The following is a 20,852-nucleotide window of genomic DNA, read 5'->3' as shown; positions in this document are numbered from 1 at the left end:
AAACTGACCTAAGTTAAAAGCAAATGTCTTTACCCTGGCAGCTGCTATGCTAAAATGTGTAACTTACATTCAATACAGACAGCAGGAAACAAAGCAAGCGCTCACCAATATGGGCCGCATCTGAATGACTCACCACCTCATATGCACCGCTTAAATAGCTCAAATACACACTCAGCAATCAGACAGATGCAAAACATATGCAAAACTAAACTAAATACTTACCATGCAAAACAGGATAGCACAATGGGTGCTGCTAGCCTGGTAGTTACAGAACTGTGGATACAAAATATAGGTAAAAGGCTGCGCATCCCTGACCCAATACTGTACAATTGAATGGTTAATCGCTGTGGCGCACACCGCCCCCCCTGGACTAAAATGTACGCCCGCATCCAAACAATGCAATACTGGTCTATGGAGAAATTTTAGCTTCCATCATGGTAAGTATTTAGTTTAGTTTTGCATATGTTTTGCATCTGTCTGATTGCTGAGTGTGTATTTGAGCTATTTAAGCGGTGCATATGAGGTGGTGAGTCATTCAGATGCGGCCCATATTGGTGAGCGCTTGCTTTGTTTCCTGCTGTCTGTATTGAATGTAAGTTACACATTTTAGCATAGCAGCTGCCAGGGTAAAGACATTTGCTTTTAACTTAGGTCAGTTTAGTGTTAGGACATCTGCTCTGGAGATTTACCTCAACGTTGGTGCAGATGTCCAGTATATCTATATTTTTGCATGCAAAACTATGATGGAAGCTAAAATTTCTCCATAGACCAGTATTGCATTGTTTGGATGCGGGCGTACATTTTAGTCCAGGGGGGGCGGTGTGCGCCACAGCGATTAACCATTCAATTGTACAGTATTGGGTCAGGGATGCGCAGCCTTTTACCTATATTTTGTATCCACAGTTCTGTAACTACCAGGCTAGCAGCACCCATTGTGCTATCCTGTTTTGCATGGTAAGTATTTAGTTTAGTTTTGCATATGTTTTGCATCTGTCTGATTGCTGAGTGTGTATTTGAGCTATTTAAGCGGTGCATATGAGGTGGTGAGTCATTCAGATGTGGCCTATAGTCATGTCACTGACTGCTCTCCAAGCAACTCGCAATATAATCCTTATCCTAGTCTGCCTTATTATTATTATTATTAAGGATTTATAAAACGCCAACATATTCCATGGTTCTGTACAAAGTGAGAAACAAACATGGGGTGCATAATACAGGTGATGGTACACCAATATGGAAAATACAGATTTGGTACAAAATACTAAATGGATACAGAATTGATAATTATAGTGACAAAAGTAACATGATTAATGCAATGGATAACATATTTTAAGACACAGAAGGGTGAGAGAGCTCTGCCCTTGCGAGCTTACAGTGGAGTGGAATGGAGAAAACAAGAGGTGGGATAGTATACAATAATCATACCTAGAGGCTGTGTGGTTTTAGGATATTTAGGAGTGCCTTAGGTCAAATGGGGAATGGCCTAATGGTGTGTACACACTTGAAAGATTAATGAACGATATCAGACCAATTTTACCCCATTCCATGTAGTATGAGAGCCATACCTACACAGTCTATTCTATTGAGCTGAACTCCCCATCAGGTAGAAATCTTTGAAAGATGCTGCACACAAAGATGCTGTACACATGCAACAGATCAGTATCTGCAAAATGCATTCATAGTCTATGATATCTGCAGATCTCGTACACACCTTGTTTAACGGGCAATTATCTGCAGATCAGATCCACCAGGATGGATCTTCAGATCTGCAGATGATTGTCTGATCTGCAGATGAATGTCTGTTAAACAAGGTGTGTATGATGATCTGCAGATATCATAGACTATGAATGCATTTTGCAGGAACGGATCTTTTGCACATACTGATCTGTTGCATGTGTACAGCATCTTTGTGTGCAGCATCTTGCAAATGTTTTTATCTGATATCGAGTTCAGCTCAATAGAATAGACCAGGCTTTCTCAACCAGGGTTCCTTGAGCACTCTGCAGGGGTTCCTTGGCATTTTACCCCATCGTGGGGGAAGTATAATAGAGCACATTATAATAGGTGGTACTGTAACAAGAAGCACTAAATTGTGGGGTCAGGAGACAGTATAATGAGTGGCAGTGTAATAGGAGGTAGTGAAATAAACAGCCACACATACTTTTAAAGACCATGCCTCCTGCAAAATAAATGCGGGGGTTCCTCCAGATCAAAAAAATGTTTGCAGGGGTTCCTCGAGATCCAAAAGTTATTTGCAGGGTTCCTTCAGGGTAAAAAGGATGAGAAAGGCTGGAATAGACTGTGTAGGTATGGCTCTCATACTACATGGAAGGGGGTAAAATTGGTCTGATATCTTTCATTAATCTTTCAAGTGTGTACACACACCACAAGGTAGAGCAATATGCTTGATGGAAAAAGTGAGTTTTAAGGTAGGGTTTACAGATATCAAAGGTTGTAGAGTGACAGATGTGTTGTGGAAGGGCATTCGCAGAGGATTGGTGAAGCACGTGCAAAATCTTGTATTCGTGAATTGGAGGTTGTAATTTTAGAGGAGGACAAAAGGAGGTCCTGTGCAGATCTGAGATCGATTGGGTTGGTATCTGGAAACTAGCGAGGAGAGAGAGAGCTTGTGGAGAGCTTTGTAGTTAGGGTTAAGAGTTCGAACTGGATCCTCTGGTTAATTGGCAGCCAATAAAGAGCTTGACAGAGAGGAGCAGCAGAGGCAGAGCGAGAAGAAAGAAGAATGAGACGAGTAGCTGAGTTCAGTACCGACTGGAGCAGTGCCAGTCTGTTAGATGGTTGTCCACAAACTAGTATGAGTTGTAGATAACAGGAGCTGGTTAGGGAGTGGATGTGAGGAATAAAGAGATAGGAGTTGAATATTACCCCTATGCACCGTGCTTTGGGAACTGAAGTTATGGGGGTATTATTGACATTTATTGTTATATCTGCCAGAGAGGTGGACAGAGACGGTGGAAAATGATTCATTTTGTTTTAATTTTTAAGAAGCGAGAGGTCATGATAGAGGACATGGCAGACAAGCAGTGAGGAACACGTGTGAGGAGGGAGTTAAGGTCTGGGGCTGAGAGGTACAGTTGTATATCGGCTGCATATAAGTGGTATTAAAACCCAAATCAGTTAAGTTGCCAAGGCAATGCAAGTAGATGGAAAGGAGGAGAGGGCCAAGGATAGAGCCTTGAGGTACCCTTACAGACAAAGAATATGGAGAAGAGATCTGATCTGCGTAAGAGACTGAGACCTTCCAGAGAGAGAGGAATATATCCAGGGGAGAGTGAGGCCCTTATGCGCCTTTTGTAGTCAGAAGCCTGGTACACACATCCAACTTTAATTGGCCAATTTTACCATCTCTGTGAAGTATGGAGAGCCATCTGATGAACAGATTGTGTATGTGGTGATATATTGGGGTGCTGGTGATGTTAAGGATAATAAAGGAACATATTCTTTCATTTTTCTGCCTGTGTTCCATGTAGGTCTGCTAGAAGGGAGCTGTGGCCTTGAGTTGCTTGGGGCCAGGGAATGGGTGATTGTCTTGGCCATATAATAGTACTTTGAGTTTCTGTATGCAGTTCCTCTGAGAGTGGTTCCCTGCTAATGGGATTATCTGCCTGGCTTTTTGAACTCAGGAGACGGCCCATTGTCTCAATACACACAGCAAGACTACCCCAGTCTGGAGACTAACACAGGAATGTTTGAAATGTACATGACAGCCTACTGGAAATGGGTGAAGGGGTGAAGTCCTTTTGATACCATTTTTTTACCTGTGGAAATTGAATTATTGGTGGAGGTGCAAACAATACCCTGTAAATTACGTCTATTGGAAGGGGGTTGGAAATCTCTGCAGACTTTAAGGGCTGAGACAGGAAAGCTTTGATGCTAGGAAATAATGAGAGGAAGCCTTAATCAAGTTTTCACCTGGAGTTGAAAGCCCCACTTCACAATCGTTTGATGTATATACTTTTACCTGGAAATGGAATATGTCTGAGATTTAATTAAAAACTAGTTCCTCCCCTCCCCAAGGAAGTTGCAGCCTCCAGGCGTATCGCACAGTATAAAACCGCAGCTAGGATAGCCACAACTTGTAGTTCTTGGAGGTAGCTCACACGGCTAGAACTAACCTGGTTCCTGACCAGAAGTGCGTACTCCCGCAACAACGCCAGATCGATACGCTGGTACGTTTTTTTTCCCCGTTTATTTTGGTAAGCAAAATCGCTTTGTTTGTATTTTTGTAACTTTTATCTTTGTAACTTTTTATTTTGTTTTTTGTAATCTATTGTATATATTCTGTTCTGCATTGTTCCACCTTTTTCCCTGGAATATTAAACTATTATTTAATAAGCTTGACTTCTGCCGTACTAAACTAACACTCGTAGCCTAGAAGAGATTGAAGTGCAACTGTGTATAGTCCATGCCTAATTGTATGCTTGAGCAACACTACCATATGAAATTGTAATTGCATTGTGTGTGGGGGCGTTTGTCATACGTTGGCCTAAAGCGCGCAGCTGACCCAACGTACGAAAAACGCCAGTGCGAGTAGCGACAGCAGAGTGGCTAACAGTATCGTTCGGAACGACTGTTAGTGGCTTTTTGCTTCACTACAGTGTAAGATTGCAACTGTGTGTGTGTGTGGGTGCGTGGCGTTCCCGTATTTGGCCTAAGCGCAAAGCTGACCCGAATACGAAAACGCGGAGTGCGCGCTGAGGACTCGACAGCAGAGTGGAAGTGTCTAGCGAACAGCTAGTGGTGGCAGTGAGAGGTGTTCTGAGGGGTCCCAGCCTTGTTTTAGCTCGAATAAGGCTGCTCCCCGCTTGATCTGGTCAAAACCCGCAGTCGGGAACTTTATACGCAGGCGTGCTGCGGGCCGGTTCCTGACAGTGTAGGTATGCCCTCATAAGATATGAACAATTATCAAGGGGTGAGCAGCACAAACCAACTTTTAATGCAATTTTTTTGCAAAGTATGCACGCAGCAGTGGAGACCCCAATCCCCACAAGAAATATATATAACATACAGAGGGGCTGCAGCACACAACAGGAAAAACAGTGACAGGGGCTCTTGGTTACGCCATAAGATATGGTGGTGGTGAAATTGGCCAGTCACTGTTAGCTGTGTGTACCAGGTTTGGAACTTCATCCCAATTAGTAGCAGATTCCCCCGTTTCCTACGAGAAGTCTTTACCTTTTCTCAAATAGATCTTCTGGTTGGTCTGTATGGCTGATATTGTGGTAAAACCCCTCCCATAGTGTAATGACATGACCATGGTGCTAACAGTTTGCTGTCTGTGAACCTCGTTGCATTGTGGGAAATAACGGCTTTTTCCCTCTGCCAAGCAAGCAGAATCTCTCTCTGAGCATAGAATTCTCAATAACGAACATTCCGTACAGATCACCTGGCAGAATGAAAAATGTCACCACCCGTGATACATTTTAGAATGTAAATTGCCCATTGCCCATCATAGGATATGGAATCAGCTATTGATAAAGTTGCTCTGATGAATCTTGCAGGATGTGTAATGCTCTTTGTGATGTCGCTGTATTATTCATTTGATTGTGTTTTAGTAAGAACGGTTCCCACTCTGCAGGGGATAAACTCTTCCCATTATCTAACACATGCTTTGTTCATGAACTGCATTATTTAACACCTGGGCCGCTTCATCTGAATAATTTAATTGTAGCTGAGCATGGACCAGCGGCTGCACATTGTATTATATTAAAGAATCACCCCGACCCAAAACTTTTCTCTGTGTTTTATTGACAGAATGGAGACTGGTGAAAAACTGTTAATTTGTGCGCCAGCTTCCTACTTTAAACAGAAACTCCAACCAAAAATTGAACTTTATCCCAATCAGTAGCTGATACCTCCTTTGACATGAGAAATCTATTCCTTTTCACAAACAGACCATCAGGGGGCGCTGTATGACTGATATTGTGGTGAAACCCCTCCCACAAAGAAATTTTGAGTACGTACTCTTGGCAGTTTCCTGTCTGTGAACCTTGCTGCATTGTGGGAAATGGCTGTTTACAGCTGTTTCCAACTGCTAAAATTACAACTTGTGATTAGACACAGATGAGCCGGAATTAGGCTAAACTCTCTAAATACAGACAGGGAGCATTTCTCTACGTTTTCCTTCTGTCCTGTGCAAGAGTTCAGGCCCATTTTAAAAGGAAATGTATAGGGCTGCCTCCATATCCCTCTCAGGTCGGTTGTCCTTTAATATTATTGGCGCTCTTCCGACAGAGATTCTTTCTTTTCCCCCCACTCTTCTGATGTAGCTTCTTATCCTTTGGTCGTTTTCTAAAAGTAATTTTCCTCTCCTCCTCAGAGCTGCATCATAAAGCGTTACTGCGAGAAGCGGTTTGTTCCCAAGTATCAGGCCACCATTGGAATCGATTATGGCGTCACAAAGTAAGTTCCAAACACTTGTGGGGAAGCCCGGACATACATTGCCATCATATACAATGCTTTTGTCTTCTTAATTCATTTCAGATAATTTCATGCAGAGTCACGATATGCAGCTGGGGTGGCTGTACGTTAGCGTACATTCCAAAATGGAATAACAGGCAAATTTGGGTGCAGGCTGAAGCTGAAAGCCGGGTCACCCTGCTGTAGCCAAACGCCTCCCCGCCCTAAGGCCTGGAATCTACTACAAATCACAATTGCTGGTGTTTTGTATGAGCGTTTTGTAAGCGATTTCGTGAGCGTTTTCTGGCGATTTTGGTAGCGATTTTAAAAAATGTAAGCAATTGTGTAGTGATTAGTGTTTAATTTTGATTGGTCCTTTCGATTCATTTTAATTTGTTCAGTGTGCAGTCATTTCAAAACGCTAGCAAAGTCGCTCTGTGTAGGTTTTGACAAGCGATTACACCAGCGTTTATATACTTTACATTGCAGAAACGCTAAAAGCGAAAAATGCTGCATGTCCTGCGTTTGCTATTTTGGTAAACGCAATCGCTCCAGTGGAATTTGGCCTATCCAGTAACATTAGCTGAGCATTAATGGAAATCGCTAGCGTATTGAATTGCTCCCTAAATGCTCACAAAATCGCTGTAGTGGGTTCCAGCCCTCAATACTGTTTCCACTCCGAGTTGTAGCAGCTCGGTAGGACACGTAATTCGGGCTGGTGTCCTAATTACCCCATTTTTTGGGAGGGTTGCAAATTTGAACTCTGATCATTTCCGGAGCCCACATTAGTTACCGCTATATGTGAGTGCCGGCAATGTGAGTGCCGCTATAGTCTGGGCTGGTTCTAGACTTTATGCTGTCTGAGGCAATAAATTGTGAGGGACCCCCTCCCCATCTGAGTGCGCAAAGCCGGACCGCAGAGGATAGACACTTCGGGCCATCCACTCTGCTTCCTCCGAGACGGCATCTCTTCCCTGCTGGCCGGCAGCATCTGATCCCCAGGATGCCGGGTATGTGCTGCACCGATGCCGCATCACTCACCCGCTCTCTGCAGGTTAGCGATGGTATCACCGGCCACACGTGAAGTCCTGCTTCCTCCACAGCGGTGCATCATGTGACCCAGCAGCACGAAACTGCTCATGAGGCACCGCTGTAGCCATGGATACAGGACACTGGACGGGCAGATGGAGATCCCGTTGCAGGAACGCTGAAAGCAGGTGAGTGAAGCGGCACCGCGCATCTAAGTAGGGGGAGATATGGTGAGCCGCCTCTTACCACCCTCTAATTGTTGCCGCCCTGAAGCACGTGATTCACATTGCTTCATAGAAGAACCTCCCCTGGCTATGGCTCTAATTCACATTACAGCCTATGGTGCCGCCTAAGTCATCAGCACAGCGCTGCACCGCAATTAGCCATCTTACGTTCAAGACTTGGGTTTTATGAAAAAATGGGTTTTATGATTACTTTTTACCGTATATTATGGTAAACTAAAGCCATAAATGTGTTCTTTCCAAGATGCAGCTTATGTGTCCATCTTCTGCAGGAAAGAAGTCTTTATAAGCATGTCTGTTACCTTAAAGGATAAGTAAACTTATAACATCTGTTGCGCTGTACATAGTAGTACAAAACAAATATTAGGGAGCCTAAATACATGAGACTCTGGATAGTCAAGAGGTTTCCTGTGTCCACCTCGTTGTTCTAGCTCTGAGAACCCCAATGCTCCTCAACTAGGGCTTGTGGTTGGGAGCGCGGCCGCGCTGTGAAGGCCCGAGACAGCTTGCGTCTGCTCGGTAGCTGCTCAGGGTTGGCTTTTTTTCCACCGCCCATGAGCGACTCTGAGCTACGGCACTGGTGCAACCTGGCCTTTTGCAGTGCAGCCGCACTCGGTGATGGATAGGGACGTGCCTGTTAGCTTCCAGAGGGTCTCGGCATCCAGAAGTGGGTTTGAGGAGGACATGAGAAGCCTCAGGAGGATCCAGGAGCACGTGTGACACATGTTAACTGCTCCGCTAGTTTACAGCAGATCGCCAGTTTAATAAAATATGCGTCCGATGTGAAAGTTGATGAGCTGTTTTACCATTATTTTCTATAGTGAGAAGTAACTGTGTCAGGATGTATTCTACATGGGATACCAAGGTTTGATTCCTGGCTAGGATCAGTACCTCTTCAGTAAGCAGTCCTTGGGCAAGACCCCCTAAAAGTGCAGGGTGGCCCCTTGAATGTGTCCTTAGTGGCTGCAGCTCTTGAGCCCTTTGAGTCCGACAGGAGAAAAGTGCTATACAAATGTTAGGATTATTATGAGCTGTTTACCATTATTTTCTATGGTGAGAAGTAACAGTGTCAGGCTGTATTCTTTTACTCCATTCCAGTGAATGGGCTGCAGATCTCCAGCTATAGTTCATTACAATCTAGCGTATCACTTTTAACCACTTGCCGACCGCACGCTTATACCGTGCGTCGGCAAAGTGGCAGCTGCAGGACCAGCGACGCACATCTGCGTCGCCAGCTGCAGCCTAATTAATCAGGAAGCAGCCGCTCGTACGAGCGGCTGCTTCCTGTCAATTCACGTCGGGGGGCTCCGTGAATAGCCTGCGGGCCGCCGATGGCGGCTCGCAGGCTAAATGTAAACACAAGCGGAAATAATCCGCTTTGTTTACATTTGTACGGCGCTGATGCGCAGCAGCGCCGTAAGGCAGATCGGCGATCCCCGGCCAATCAGCGGCCGGGGATCGCCGCCATGTGACAGGGGACGTCCTGTCACTGGCTGCACAGGACGGATAGCGTCCTGTGCAGCCCAGATCTCCCGGGGGTGGCAGGTAGGAGAGGGAGGGGGAGGATTTCGCCGCGGAGGGGGGCTTTGAGGTGCCCCCCCCCCCCCCCCCCCGCAAAATGCCAGCCAGGAGGAGCGATCAGACCCCCCCTGCACATCATCCCCCTAGTGGGGAAAAAAGGGGGGCGATCTGATCGCTCTGAGTGCCCTTTGATCTGTGCTGGGGGCTGCAGAGCCCACCCAGCACAGATCACCTAAAACAGCGCTGGTCCTTAAGGGGGGGTAAAGGGTGGGTCCTCAAGTGGTTAATTATATTTGTTCCTTTTTATGATGGTGCTAGTAGACCTAAGCCCGTTTCAAAACGGGCTCTAGGTCTGCGTGGAAACCCCGCCTCCCTCTCCTCCCCTCTCCCTCCCTCCCTCCCCCTTCTTTCCCTTATCATCCACCCCTGCGACCGCCGCACAGTCACCACACATGCGTGCGCCCCCCGCCGCACGCCCCTTATGGCCCCGTGCAGGGATGGGACGCAGAGACAAAGGGGTTTTATTATAGAGTATTTATGCTGGAATCTCATTTTGAAATGTTTTTTCCTTGTTCTCCACTTCTTTATAAATAGGCCCCTAAGTAACTTCTAGCCAGACATGGCGTAAGATTATGGTGTGGTTTTATTGGTGGAGACAACTTCTTGGCAGAGCTCCGGTACTATTGGCTTATGGCTCTGTGGTTTGCTGAAGTACATTATTATCCCTGTATAATGTGCCATTACTGCTGCTGGAGACGGAATTCATGAGACAATCTTCTCTTTTCAGAGTACAGATTAGAGACCGAGAGATCAAGGTGAATATATTCGACATGGCAGGACATCCCTTCTTCTATGAGGTAGGCTCGTATGTTTGTAAACAAGTGTTTTTCAGTACAGGTTATACATCAAGGACGGATATTCATACGTTTTCGGCCCTGGGCAAACTTTCTTGCAGTGCCCATAGCAGTACAATAGCAAGAGCTTTCCAAATCACAAGCGCTCAGAAATGGCTTAGTAATGTACTGCTAGTGGGTTCCAGGCCAAAGTGTCTTAAAAGAACCCTCCCACCTAATGGCTAATCCCCCCCCCCCCCCTCTAAGTATCTAAAAAGAACCCCCAACCTAATTCCTAATCCACCTTGTAATTGCCTAAAAAGAACTGATGATTAACACAGGGTCCCATGAGATGCCTGACATTATATATGAGATAACTGGAGCTGCAGTTGGGATGATGAGCTGTGTAACCTCTCCCCAGGTGCGCAATGAGTTCTACAAGGACACACAAGGAGTGATCCTGGTCTATGATGTGGGCCAGAAGGAATCCTTCGATAGTCTGGACGGCTGGCTGGCAGAGATGAAACAGGAACTCGGGCCGCAGGGGAATATTGACAATATAGTGTTTGCTGTCTGTGCCAACAAGGTGAGTGAGACTACCTGGTATTTAAATTGTACCAGAATTGAATCAAAGAAAAAACTTTAATACATACCTGGGGCTTCCTCCAGCCCCATCCGCTCGGATCACTCCCGCGCCGCCGTCCTACGCTGTCTGCAGCTTTGATACCGGGTCCCTGCACATCAGCCAGTCGGGGCTAGTCTACGCAGCCAATCTACGCAGGAGAAGTGCGCCCTCTACTGCTAGAGCTGCTGCTAGAGAGATACGCAAAGAGCGCACTTCTCTTACGTCAGACTGGCCATGACTGCCGTAAGTGACGGGAACCAGTAGTGGAGCTGGAGACAGCGGAGGACGGCGGCGTGGGAGCGATCTGAGCGGATGGGACTGGAGGGAGCCCCGGGTATGTATCAAACTTTTTCCTTGTTTCAGCTCTGGTTTCCTTTTAAAGATTAAATCTGGGGGTATGTATTTTGCATTACAAATATGACTGTCCTCTGTATTATAAATGTCTTTATGAACAGGGTGTATAGATTATGTGATCAAAATTTTAAAAACAAAATTCGAAAAATTCTGAGATATATTGCAATAATTTTATAATCAGCCTAGTGGCTTTTAGTAGGTTAGCATTGACTTTAACTTTTACCATGGAGCTTCCCCTTTACAGTGTTTCCCTCGGGGAAAAAAGTAGACAGTATAGTAGCAGTACGGTATTGTACCATGTTAGCCATCAGTAAAAGCAAGAAGCTTTAAATCGTGATGATACCATTTATTGGCTAACATAAAAGAAAACAAAGTAAGCTTTTAACTAATAAGCCTTCTTCAGACTTTGTTCCTGTATATTAAGATGTTAAATCACACAGCTTATATACACTGGACATTCAGAGGAGAACATTCTTTTGCAGACATAAGTAAACTTAATTTGATGCCTCAATTACAACTTCAGGAGGCTCTCACTGGGATGCTAGCTAATGTGTGACAAATAGATAAGACCACTTGTTTGCCCAAAGGGACCCTGAGACGAGAAGCGTCTCAGGTTCCATACTTACCTGGGGCTTCCTTAAGCCCCCTTGAGGCCGCTCGTCCCTCGTCGTCTCCAGGGGTGACTCCTGTCACTTGCAAGTCAGCCTAAAAGCCTGGCTGAGTTGCACTTCATCGCGCATGCGCAGCCTGGCCAGGCGCGATCCCCCGTCGTGCTCCCGTCCCTGGGAGCGTTCTGCACTTGTGCAGTAATACTACACAAGAACAGAATTCTCCCAGCTGTGGGAGCGAGACGGTGAGCGCACCTGGCTGGGCCGCGCATGCGTGACGAGCCAGGACTCGGCCAGGGTTTCGGCTGAATTGCAAGTGACAGGAGCAACCTGGGGAGACAGCGATGGACAGGCGGCTTGAAAGCGGTATAAAACCCTGACATAATATTCAATAAAAACAGCACCCATGCCTTGATATCTATACTGGGGATACCGCTGCCTAGCTATCTAAATGTGCCACACACCCCAGACACATTTGAAAAGGCTCTGGTCCTTAAGGGCGGTTAGGCTTCCGGTCCCCAGAAGGTTAAAGGATACTCGAGGTGACGTGATATGATGAGATAGACATGGGTATGTACAGTGCCTAGCACACAGATAACTATGCTGTGTTCCTTTTTTTCTCACTCTGCCTGAAAGAGTTAAATATCAGATATGTAAGTGGTTGACTCAGTCCTGACTCAGACAGGAAGTGACTACGGTATGACCCTCACTGATAAGAAATTCCAACTATAAAACACTTTCGTAGCAGAAAATGGCTTCTGAGAGCAGAAAAGAGATGAAAAGTGTAAGGATATATTGGGGTGCTGATGATGTTAGGAATACAGGAACATATTTCTTTCATTTTTCTATCTACTAAGTCTGCTGAAAGCTTGTCTGGCTCTTGAAGGTGTCACCTAGCTCCAGGAAACGGTTAATGGGAGCCTGTATGTACATGTAAATTCTGTATGCCTGTTACAAGCAATTCTGGCTTTGGGGAAAGCTGTGTTTACTGTAGGACAATAGGAAGTGCTTTTGAGTCTGTATGCAGTTCCTCTGAGAGTGGGTCACTGCTAATTGGGTTGTCTGCATAGTTTTGGAACTCTTTGACATGTAGACACCCAATTGTCCCAAAAGACAATCGGACTAATTGAATCTGTCATTTTCATAGGCTATCAGGAAACTCTGTACTTTACATATGACAGCCGGATGCAATGTTGAAAAGCCTCCCTTCACAATCTTTTGATGTATAGACTTTTACCTGGGGAAATTGGATGTTAAGGAAGTCTTTTGTCGGGAGTTTGCGAAAATGCACTCTTCCATGGAAGTTAGACCTCTGGAAATTGAATTATGTCTGAGATTTAATTAAACTAGTTCCCCTGTCCAAACGGGCTTGCAGCCTCAGGGCCAATATTCCAGCATAAAAGGCAGGGGGCAGATACCTAAAATCAGTCCCCTCCTGACGGTAGCTGCAGCTGGACTCCCGGCCCAAGTTAAGTGGGCTCCTGGTCTAACCAGAACGGTGTCCGTCCACAAAAGTCCAAGGTTCTTCTATCTGGATCCCTGTTATTTTGGTAAGCAAATCGCTTGTGTGTATCTTTGTGAACTCTTAATTTTGTAACTTTTTATTTTGTTTTTTGTACATCCTGTGTATATATTATGTTCTGCATTGTTCCACGTTTTCCTGGAATATTAAATCGTTATTTAATAAGCTTGACTTCTGCTGTACTAAACTAACACTCATAGCCTAGAAGAGATTGAAGTGTAAACTAAGTTCATGCCTGATTGTATGATTGAGCGACACTACCGTATAAGATTGTAATTGCATTGTGTGTGGGGCGTTTGTCATATGTTGGCCTAAAGCGCGCAGCTGACCCAAATTATGAAAACGCCAGTGCGAGTAGCTCAACAGCAGAGTGGCTAACAGTATCGTTCGGAACGACTGATAGTGGTTTTGCTTCACTACAGTGTAAGATTGCAACTGTGTGGGTGCGTGGCGTTCCCGTATTCGGCCTAAAGCGCAAAGCTGACCCGAATACGAAAACGCAGATTGCGCTGAGCACTCGACAGCAGAGTGGACGTGTCTAGTAAACCGCTAGTGGTGGCAGTAAGAAGTGTTCTGAGGGGTCACAGCCTTGTTTGTAGCTTGAATAAGGCTGTTCCCCACTTGATCTGGTCAAACCCGCAGTCGGGAACCGTATACACAGGTGCGCCACGGGCCGGTTCCTGACAAAAAGGGTCAATAGTTCATAGCTTTTAGCTCTTGCATACTTCAATGAATTTGTCATTGAGCAAAAACAATAAAACTGTTAAAACTTAAAAAGTAGATTTAAGCATAAAATTAAAACTGAGGCATATCTTAAAGGGAACGTCAACTGAGAAGGATATGGATTTTTCCTTTTAAAATAATACCAGTTGCATGAATCGCCTGCTGATCCTGTGTCTCTAATACTTTTAGCCACAGCCCCTGAGCAAGCATGCAGATCAGGTGCTCTGACTGAAGTCAGACTGGATTAGCTGCATGCTTGTTTCAGGGTGTGATTCAGCCACTATTGCAGTCACAGAGATCAGCTGGACTGCCAGGCAACTGGTATTGTTTAACAGGAAACATCCATATCCCTCTCAGTTAAGGTTCCCTTTAAGTCATTTTTTGGAGAAGGAAGATAGATGCAATAGTTTTTTTTGCCTCTGGTGTCCTTTTAAGGAAGCCCCAGGTCAGTATGGTACCTGAGACACTTCTTGTCTCAGGTTCACTTTAAACATGACCTAGAACATAGAGACATCGTAAATTCAGAGTTCAAACGTGACTAGGCAGTGTACATACACTATTTGTTACCAGCTAAAAGGAACTGTGACATTTAAAACCCATCTTACCAGCACATGAAATAAAAAAAAAAAAAATTCTAGTTGTATATATCGTGATCGGTTTCCTATTGCAGATTGATTGCACGAAGCATCGGTGTGTGGACGAGAGCGAAGGGCGTCTGTGGGCGGAGAGCCGAGGCTTCCTGTACTTTGAGACCTCTGCACAGAGCGGGGAAGGCATCAACGAGATGTTCCAGGTGATTGCTTTGCCGTTTATCATGTTCTTGAACAGAGGGGTGAGCAGACATCTGGTGTTACCTCCCCTCATCCACATAGGTGAAAGGAAATAGGAGAGCACAAGGCTGGAGGGGTAATCAATGCCTTTCCAATGAGCTGATGTAAATTAGTTTTGGAAATGGGTGCCCAGGTCGTGTAAACAGCCGTTGACGTGAGGGGATTATGGGGGGTGCCATATTTATTTACTATTAACCTCCTTGGCGGTAATCCCGAGTCAGGCTCGGGAGAGAAATCCGCAGCTCAGAGTGGTAATCCCATGCCTGAGTGAGTTATATGCAGAAGCTGCTGCAGATCTCTCTATGGTATGTTTTTTTTTTTCTTGTTTTTAGGGTCTAAAAGCTTGTGAAAAAAAATTCACGGCTTTTAGACCCTAAATCTGGAAATAGTCATAACGCCAGGGAAGTTAAAGGGAAGCTAAACTAGACAACAAAACAAGTTTAACTTGAGGCCTCTACCAGCCCTTTGCAGCCGCCCTGTGCCCGCATCGTCACTAACTGATGCTCCAGCCCGCCACAGCGATCCTCCTCCGGCCGACTGTGAGTCCACTGCGCATGCGCGGCCACACAGTACATATTTTTAATTACTGTGCATGCGCAGAGCACTCTCGTCCACGGGAGCACAATCAAGAGGCGCACAGACCAGGGCTGCGCATACAAATGACAGAGGGTTGCTGCGGGGGACTGGAGGATCACTTTGCAACGGCGCAGGCACAGGACGGCAGAGCCCCCAGGTAAGTTAAAGTGTACCATAGAGGAAAAAAATTTTTTATACATACCTGGGGCTTCCTCCAAGCCCATGCGCACAGATCGCTCCTACGCCGTCGTCCTCCGCTGCCTGCAGCTCCGTTATCAGGTCCCGATACCGGCCGCCGGAGAAATAAGTAAAGAGTGCACATCCTCTTGCTCAGACTAGCCGTGACTGGCAGAACTAACGGGACCCGATACCAGAGCTGCAGGCAGCGGAGGACGGCGGCGTGGGAGCAATCCGTGGGGCATGGAGCTGGAGGAAGCCCCAGGTATGTACAAAACGTTGTTTTTCTTTTTTTTTTTTGTCTCTGGTTGCCTTTAAAGAGGAGCTGTTAGGTATAGGGTCTCAGAGAAAAAACAACACATATATCAGTAGCTAAACATTGGCTGTACTTACATTACATATGCATTTCACTGTCCACGTTTGTATTTCACAGAATTTTTATATAGTATTTGCAGAGAATGATGCTCCTGACAGCTCATGGCAGGTTCCATGTTTGTCTGTCTCCTATGAAGCCAAATGTGTCGTCATGTCCTGCCTGCTTCCTGATGATTAGACTCACACAAAAGATCGGTAATGTAAAACACTACTGTGCAGTGAATATTAATTAGCCATGTGGCTAGGAACAATAGCGGACTCCTGCAGTGTACTCTGCTGGGAGTTTTTTCAGTGCTGTGGGCTGCTGCTTTTGTAACACGAGCCCTGTAACTTATCACTAGCAGCCGAGGGGAGGGCCCCAGAATGCTTTGCTGTATGGTATGCGGCTCTCGGCTTCTTAAGAGCTTGGGTCTAACATCCTTGCAGTTCAGCACACATCAAAACTAAGAGATTTTTAACTTCAGTATTGCCTTTTTGGTTTCCTTCTATACTGTTTAACACAGGAGAATAGAGGTTTAAATTAGCTTTTGCAGCCTGACAGTTACTCTTTAAAGAGGAACTGTTGCGAAAATCTTAAAATTTTAAAACGCATAAAAAATAAGAAGTACATTTCTTCCAGAGTAAAATGAGCCATAAATTACTTTTCTCCTATGTTGCTGTCACTTACAGTAAGTATTAGAAATCTGACATTACCGACAGATTTTGGACTAGCCCATCTTCTCATAGGAGGTTCTCAGGGTTTTCTTTATTTTTAAAGCACTTAGCGAATGGCAATTGCTCCGTCCAACTGCCAAAATAGTGTGCAGCGAGCAGGGAGGCTGGCCAGCATCCTTTGTATTAATCATTTTCAGGGAAAGTCTTTATAAAAAAATGCCGAGAATCCCCTATGGAGAGATGGACTAGCTCAAAACCTGTCGGTAATGTCAGATTTCCACTACCTACTGTACATGACAGCAACACAGGAGAAAATTAATTTATGGCTCATCTTAGTCTGGAAGAAATGTACTTCTTGTTTGTATGTGTTAAATTTTACAATTTTCGCGACATTTCCTCCTTAAAGTCTTTTTTTTTTTTTTTTTCCTTCGATTTAGGTTCACTTTAACCACTTCACCGCTGACCCGCGGGAGTGAGATCGATCGCTCCCAGGACTTTTTGACTGTGGCCATCTTGTGGCCAAATAGTAAAACTACACCCCAAACCACATTTTGTTAAAGAAATAAATTTTTACACATTTAAAATCCCCTGTTTAACTCCCACACCAAAAAATACCCACATACAAGTTTTAATAAAAAGATAAAGAAATTAAAATAATAAAAAAAACTTCAATAGTTACCTAAGGGTCTGAACTTTTTAAATATTCATGTCAAAGGAGTATATCAATATGATGTATTGAATTATGGGCTTCTAAATAGTGATGGACGTAAATTGAAAAAATGCACCTTTATTTCCAAATTAAATATCGGTGCCATACATTGTGATAGGGACATCATTTAAATGGTGTAATAAGCGGGAGAAATTGGTGAATAAGGTACATAGGTTTTAATTACGGTAGCATGTATTACTTTAAAACTATAATGGCTAAAAGCTGAGCAATAATGATTTTTTTCCATTTCTTTCTTAATATTCCTGTTAAAATGGATTTAGAATAAATTAATTCTCAGCAAAATGTATCCCCAACAGAAAGCCTAATTGGTGGCAGAAAAAACAAGATATGGATCAATTCATTGTGATGAGTAGTGATAAAGTTATTGGCAAATGAATGGGAGGTGAAAGTTGCTCAGATGTAAAAAAAAATATCTCAACCCTGTAGGCTGAAGTGGTTAAACAATACCAGCTCCTTGGCTATTCTGCTGATCCCAGCCAGGTCAACATCTGCATGGAATTTGTATGTTCTCCCCGTGTCTGCGTGGGTTTCCTCCGGCAATCAGGTTTCCTCCGAATCCCATAAACATACAGATAAGTTAATTGACTTCCCCCTAAATTGGCCCTAGACTATGATACATGCACACACATAGACATATGACTATGGTAGGGTCTAGATTGTGAGCCCCTCTGAGGGACAGTTAGTGACAAGATAATGTATACTCTGTACAGCGCTGCTGATAATGTATACTCTGTACAGCGCTACTGATTGATAGATTTATTTATTGAAGTATTTATATAGATAAATACTTCAATAAATAAATCTATCAATCAGTAGCGTCTGAATCACAAACCTGAAACAAGCATGCTGCAAATCCAGTCAGACTGAAGTCAGGGGCTATGGCTTAAAGTATTAGAGGCTAGGGATCAGCAGGACAGCCAGGCTATTTGCGTTATTTAAAAGGAAATACATATTGCAACCTCCGTATCCTTCTCTTACTCTCATTCATTGTCCATTAAAGGGTGCAAAACTGCTTGGGCGTAATGTGCTTTTGCAAATGTAGACTGCTTTTAACTAGTGTGGGTGGAGGAGGGGATCTCGGGAACTATCCATACACTTTCAAAATTGGTGCATTCGTTTTTATTATGATTACAATAGAATCCCTTTATAATATACTCTAGGGGAAAAGTAATTTACTATATCAGCAATGGTCATACTCCAGCACATAAAGTATACTATAGTACTGTATCTTAATTCAGTCAATAATTGAGGGTCATGTTTTCTTTTCAATGCTTCAGCAAGCGAGCACAGACAGTGTCTAAGCTAGACCACAATGCACAGTGCTCAATATGCAGGGATTTACACGCAATAATCGTGCAGCAGCTTGCAGGAAGCATACAGTGTCGTTTTCATCAGTTAATGCAAGTACAGTACTGATAGTGTGCTCCTCTATAGACATGTCTGTGCAGCCTGGATGATGCTGTAGCCTTGCAGCCATGCACAAGCAAGTCACACATGACAGGCAGTTCCCTCAGTAATCAGGCAGCAGCTTACACAGGAAGCATGGGTCTCACCGGCTGGTGTTTTTTGAGGTAATCCATGCAGGCCCAGAGTAGTGTGCAGATGGCGAGCAAGCTGCAAGTGGCTGCCACCCCTCCCACTGGCCACGGCTCATGGGTCTGTCTGACATGTACCCGCCCACTTTCCACTATAACTGGATACAGAAGACCAAAGGGTCAAGAAAACAGGCTTACTATAACAGACGTTCTATTAGATCAGACGTTACTCCAATATACTTATAATGGTGCGTGGCAGGAACCTGGCCACTTAGTTTAATATACCCAAATGTTTACTATACCATAGGTTACTATATTAATATTGTCAAGATTTTACATATGTTTGAACTTTCTAGAAGGAAAGTGCTGTTAGCAGTGTAATAGTCCTTTTGCTTTGGTTTAGGCCTTCTACTCTGCTATAGTGGATCTGTGTGACAACGGTGGGAAGAGACCCATGTCCTCCATTACCATCGGCTTTACCAAAGAGCAGGCGGACTCCATACGTCGCATCCGGAACAGCAAGGACAGCTGGGACATGCTGGGGGTCAAGCCGGGGGCCACCAGGTAACATCTACTGAAACCAACGCATCAGGATGGGTGCAGGGAAGGGCGGAGCAAAGGGAGGGGGAGCTGTGGACCACTGCCATACGTTCTCATTTCATTCATGGCTGAAGCCTGATTGGCTGCTCTCAGCAGCTGCTCCACTTATCTTCCAGTTTAAAGGGACTCTGAGCAGACTGTTAAAATGGAAATCTGGACCAGCTGGGTCTTCCTCCAGTTCCCCCGTAGCCCGCAACGTCTCTTGGCATCCTCTGGGTCCCCTCTGTGGTCCCGCTGGGGGCCCTGTTAGCACAATTGTGCATGCAACTGGAGGAAGACCAAGGTAAGTGTTGATTTTCATTTTAACGGTCTGCTCAGGTTCCCTTAAACCACTACCCGTCCACCCACTGTCTTAAAACGTCCTGTTGGTCCCTGTTAATGGAGCAACAGACATTTAAAATGTCCCCCCTTGCTGCCGATACCATTAGCGATCGCACCCCTCCCACCGCGCTTACCACGGGGACCTGCAGGGCCAAGATTGTGGAAAGAGAAGAAGCCTTCCCTGTACCAATCAGAGTGGCATAAGCAAAGACCATGGCTTCAACGAGAAGGCAATGAGATTTGCTTTTACAACACCCTCTTTGTCTCACAGAGGAAGATAGTGTGAGAGCATCTAGTGGTAAAAAAAAACACATGCAAAAAAAGAAACACGTTTCACGCTACATTTTACATGAATTAAATTACAATTAATTAAGAACAAGGATTCTCAAACTGGGTGCTGCGGCACCTTTGTGCGCCATGGGTGGTCCCAGGGGAGCCTCGCCACTCATCCCCATCCTTTGTACATTGCCGTCGGGTAATGCAACCGCACATCAATATAAAATGGTTGGGTCAGCGACCACTTAGAGGGGGGGATGCTGCCTAATGGGGGTCACTGACTACTTGAAGGGGGAATGTGGCCTAATTAGCATCACTAGCTACTTAGAAGGAGGGAAATACTGCTAGCTACTTAGGTGGCGGGTGCTGAAGCTACCTTTTTTGTTGGGGGGGGGGGGGGTGCCTAAAATGCATTAGCTACTTGGGGAAGAGGGTGCTGCCTAATAATAAGCATTATTATTATTTCAGTAGTTGTCTTTGTTTCAAAGCCATCAAGGCACCCTCACCCCAAAAAGTGTGACAACTATTTGCTATAGAGCCTTTGCTGTCTTCACTTACTCCCCTCCTTCCAGAGTTGTCACCCCCATTGTGAGTACTCGACCAATCGAGCCACCCGACTTTGGAAGCAGTCAGGGGCAGGAGTGCTTCTGAAGCCTCCCAAGGCGGCATATTAAATGGGGATGACTGGGCTGGATTAGGTCCGGGAGAGGTCAGGGAAGGCTCAATAGGACCCAGAGCCTTCCCTGATCATAGGTAAGTGTGTATGTATGTATGTATGTATGTGTGTGTGTGTGTGTGTGTATATATATATATATATATATATATATATATATATATATATATATATATATATATATATATATATATATATATATATATATATATATATATATATATATAT

At 44.8% G+C, this 20,852-nt stretch overlaps 1 protein-coding gene across 2 annotated transcripts in view; it reads left to right on the top strand.

Moving 5' to 3' along the window:
- Positions 1-20,852, top strand: part of DNAJC27 (DnaJ heat shock protein family (Hsp40) member C27) — a 35,697-nt gene that overhangs the window by 7,023 nt on the left and 7,822 nt on the right. For both annotated transcript variants that reach the window (XM_068280091.1, XM_068280092.1), the window contains 5 exons: positions 6,341-6,423; positions 10,000-10,069; positions 10,467-10,631; positions 14,548-14,670; positions 19,158-19,318. In XM_068280091.1, the coding sequence (XP_068136192.1) occupies positions 6,341-6,423; positions 10,000-10,069; positions 10,467-10,631; positions 14,548-14,670; positions 19,158-19,318 (602 nt within the window). The remainder of the gene's footprint in view (positions 1-6,340; positions 6,424-9,999; positions 10,070-10,466; positions 10,632-14,547; positions 14,671-19,157; positions 19,319-20,852) is intronic.

The sequence above is a fragment of the Hyperolius riggenbachi genome, chromosome 4, assembly GCF_040937935.1.
Source record: "Hyperolius riggenbachi isolate aHypRig1 chromosome 4, aHypRig1.pri, whole genome shotgun sequence".
In the NCBI taxonomy this organism is placed as follows: domain Eukaryota; kingdom Metazoa; phylum Chordata; class Amphibia; order Anura; family Hyperoliidae; genus Hyperolius; species Hyperolius riggenbachi.
The sequence above is the reverse complement of the archived record's forward strand: the minus strand, read 5'-3'. Positions and strand labels throughout refer to the sequence as shown.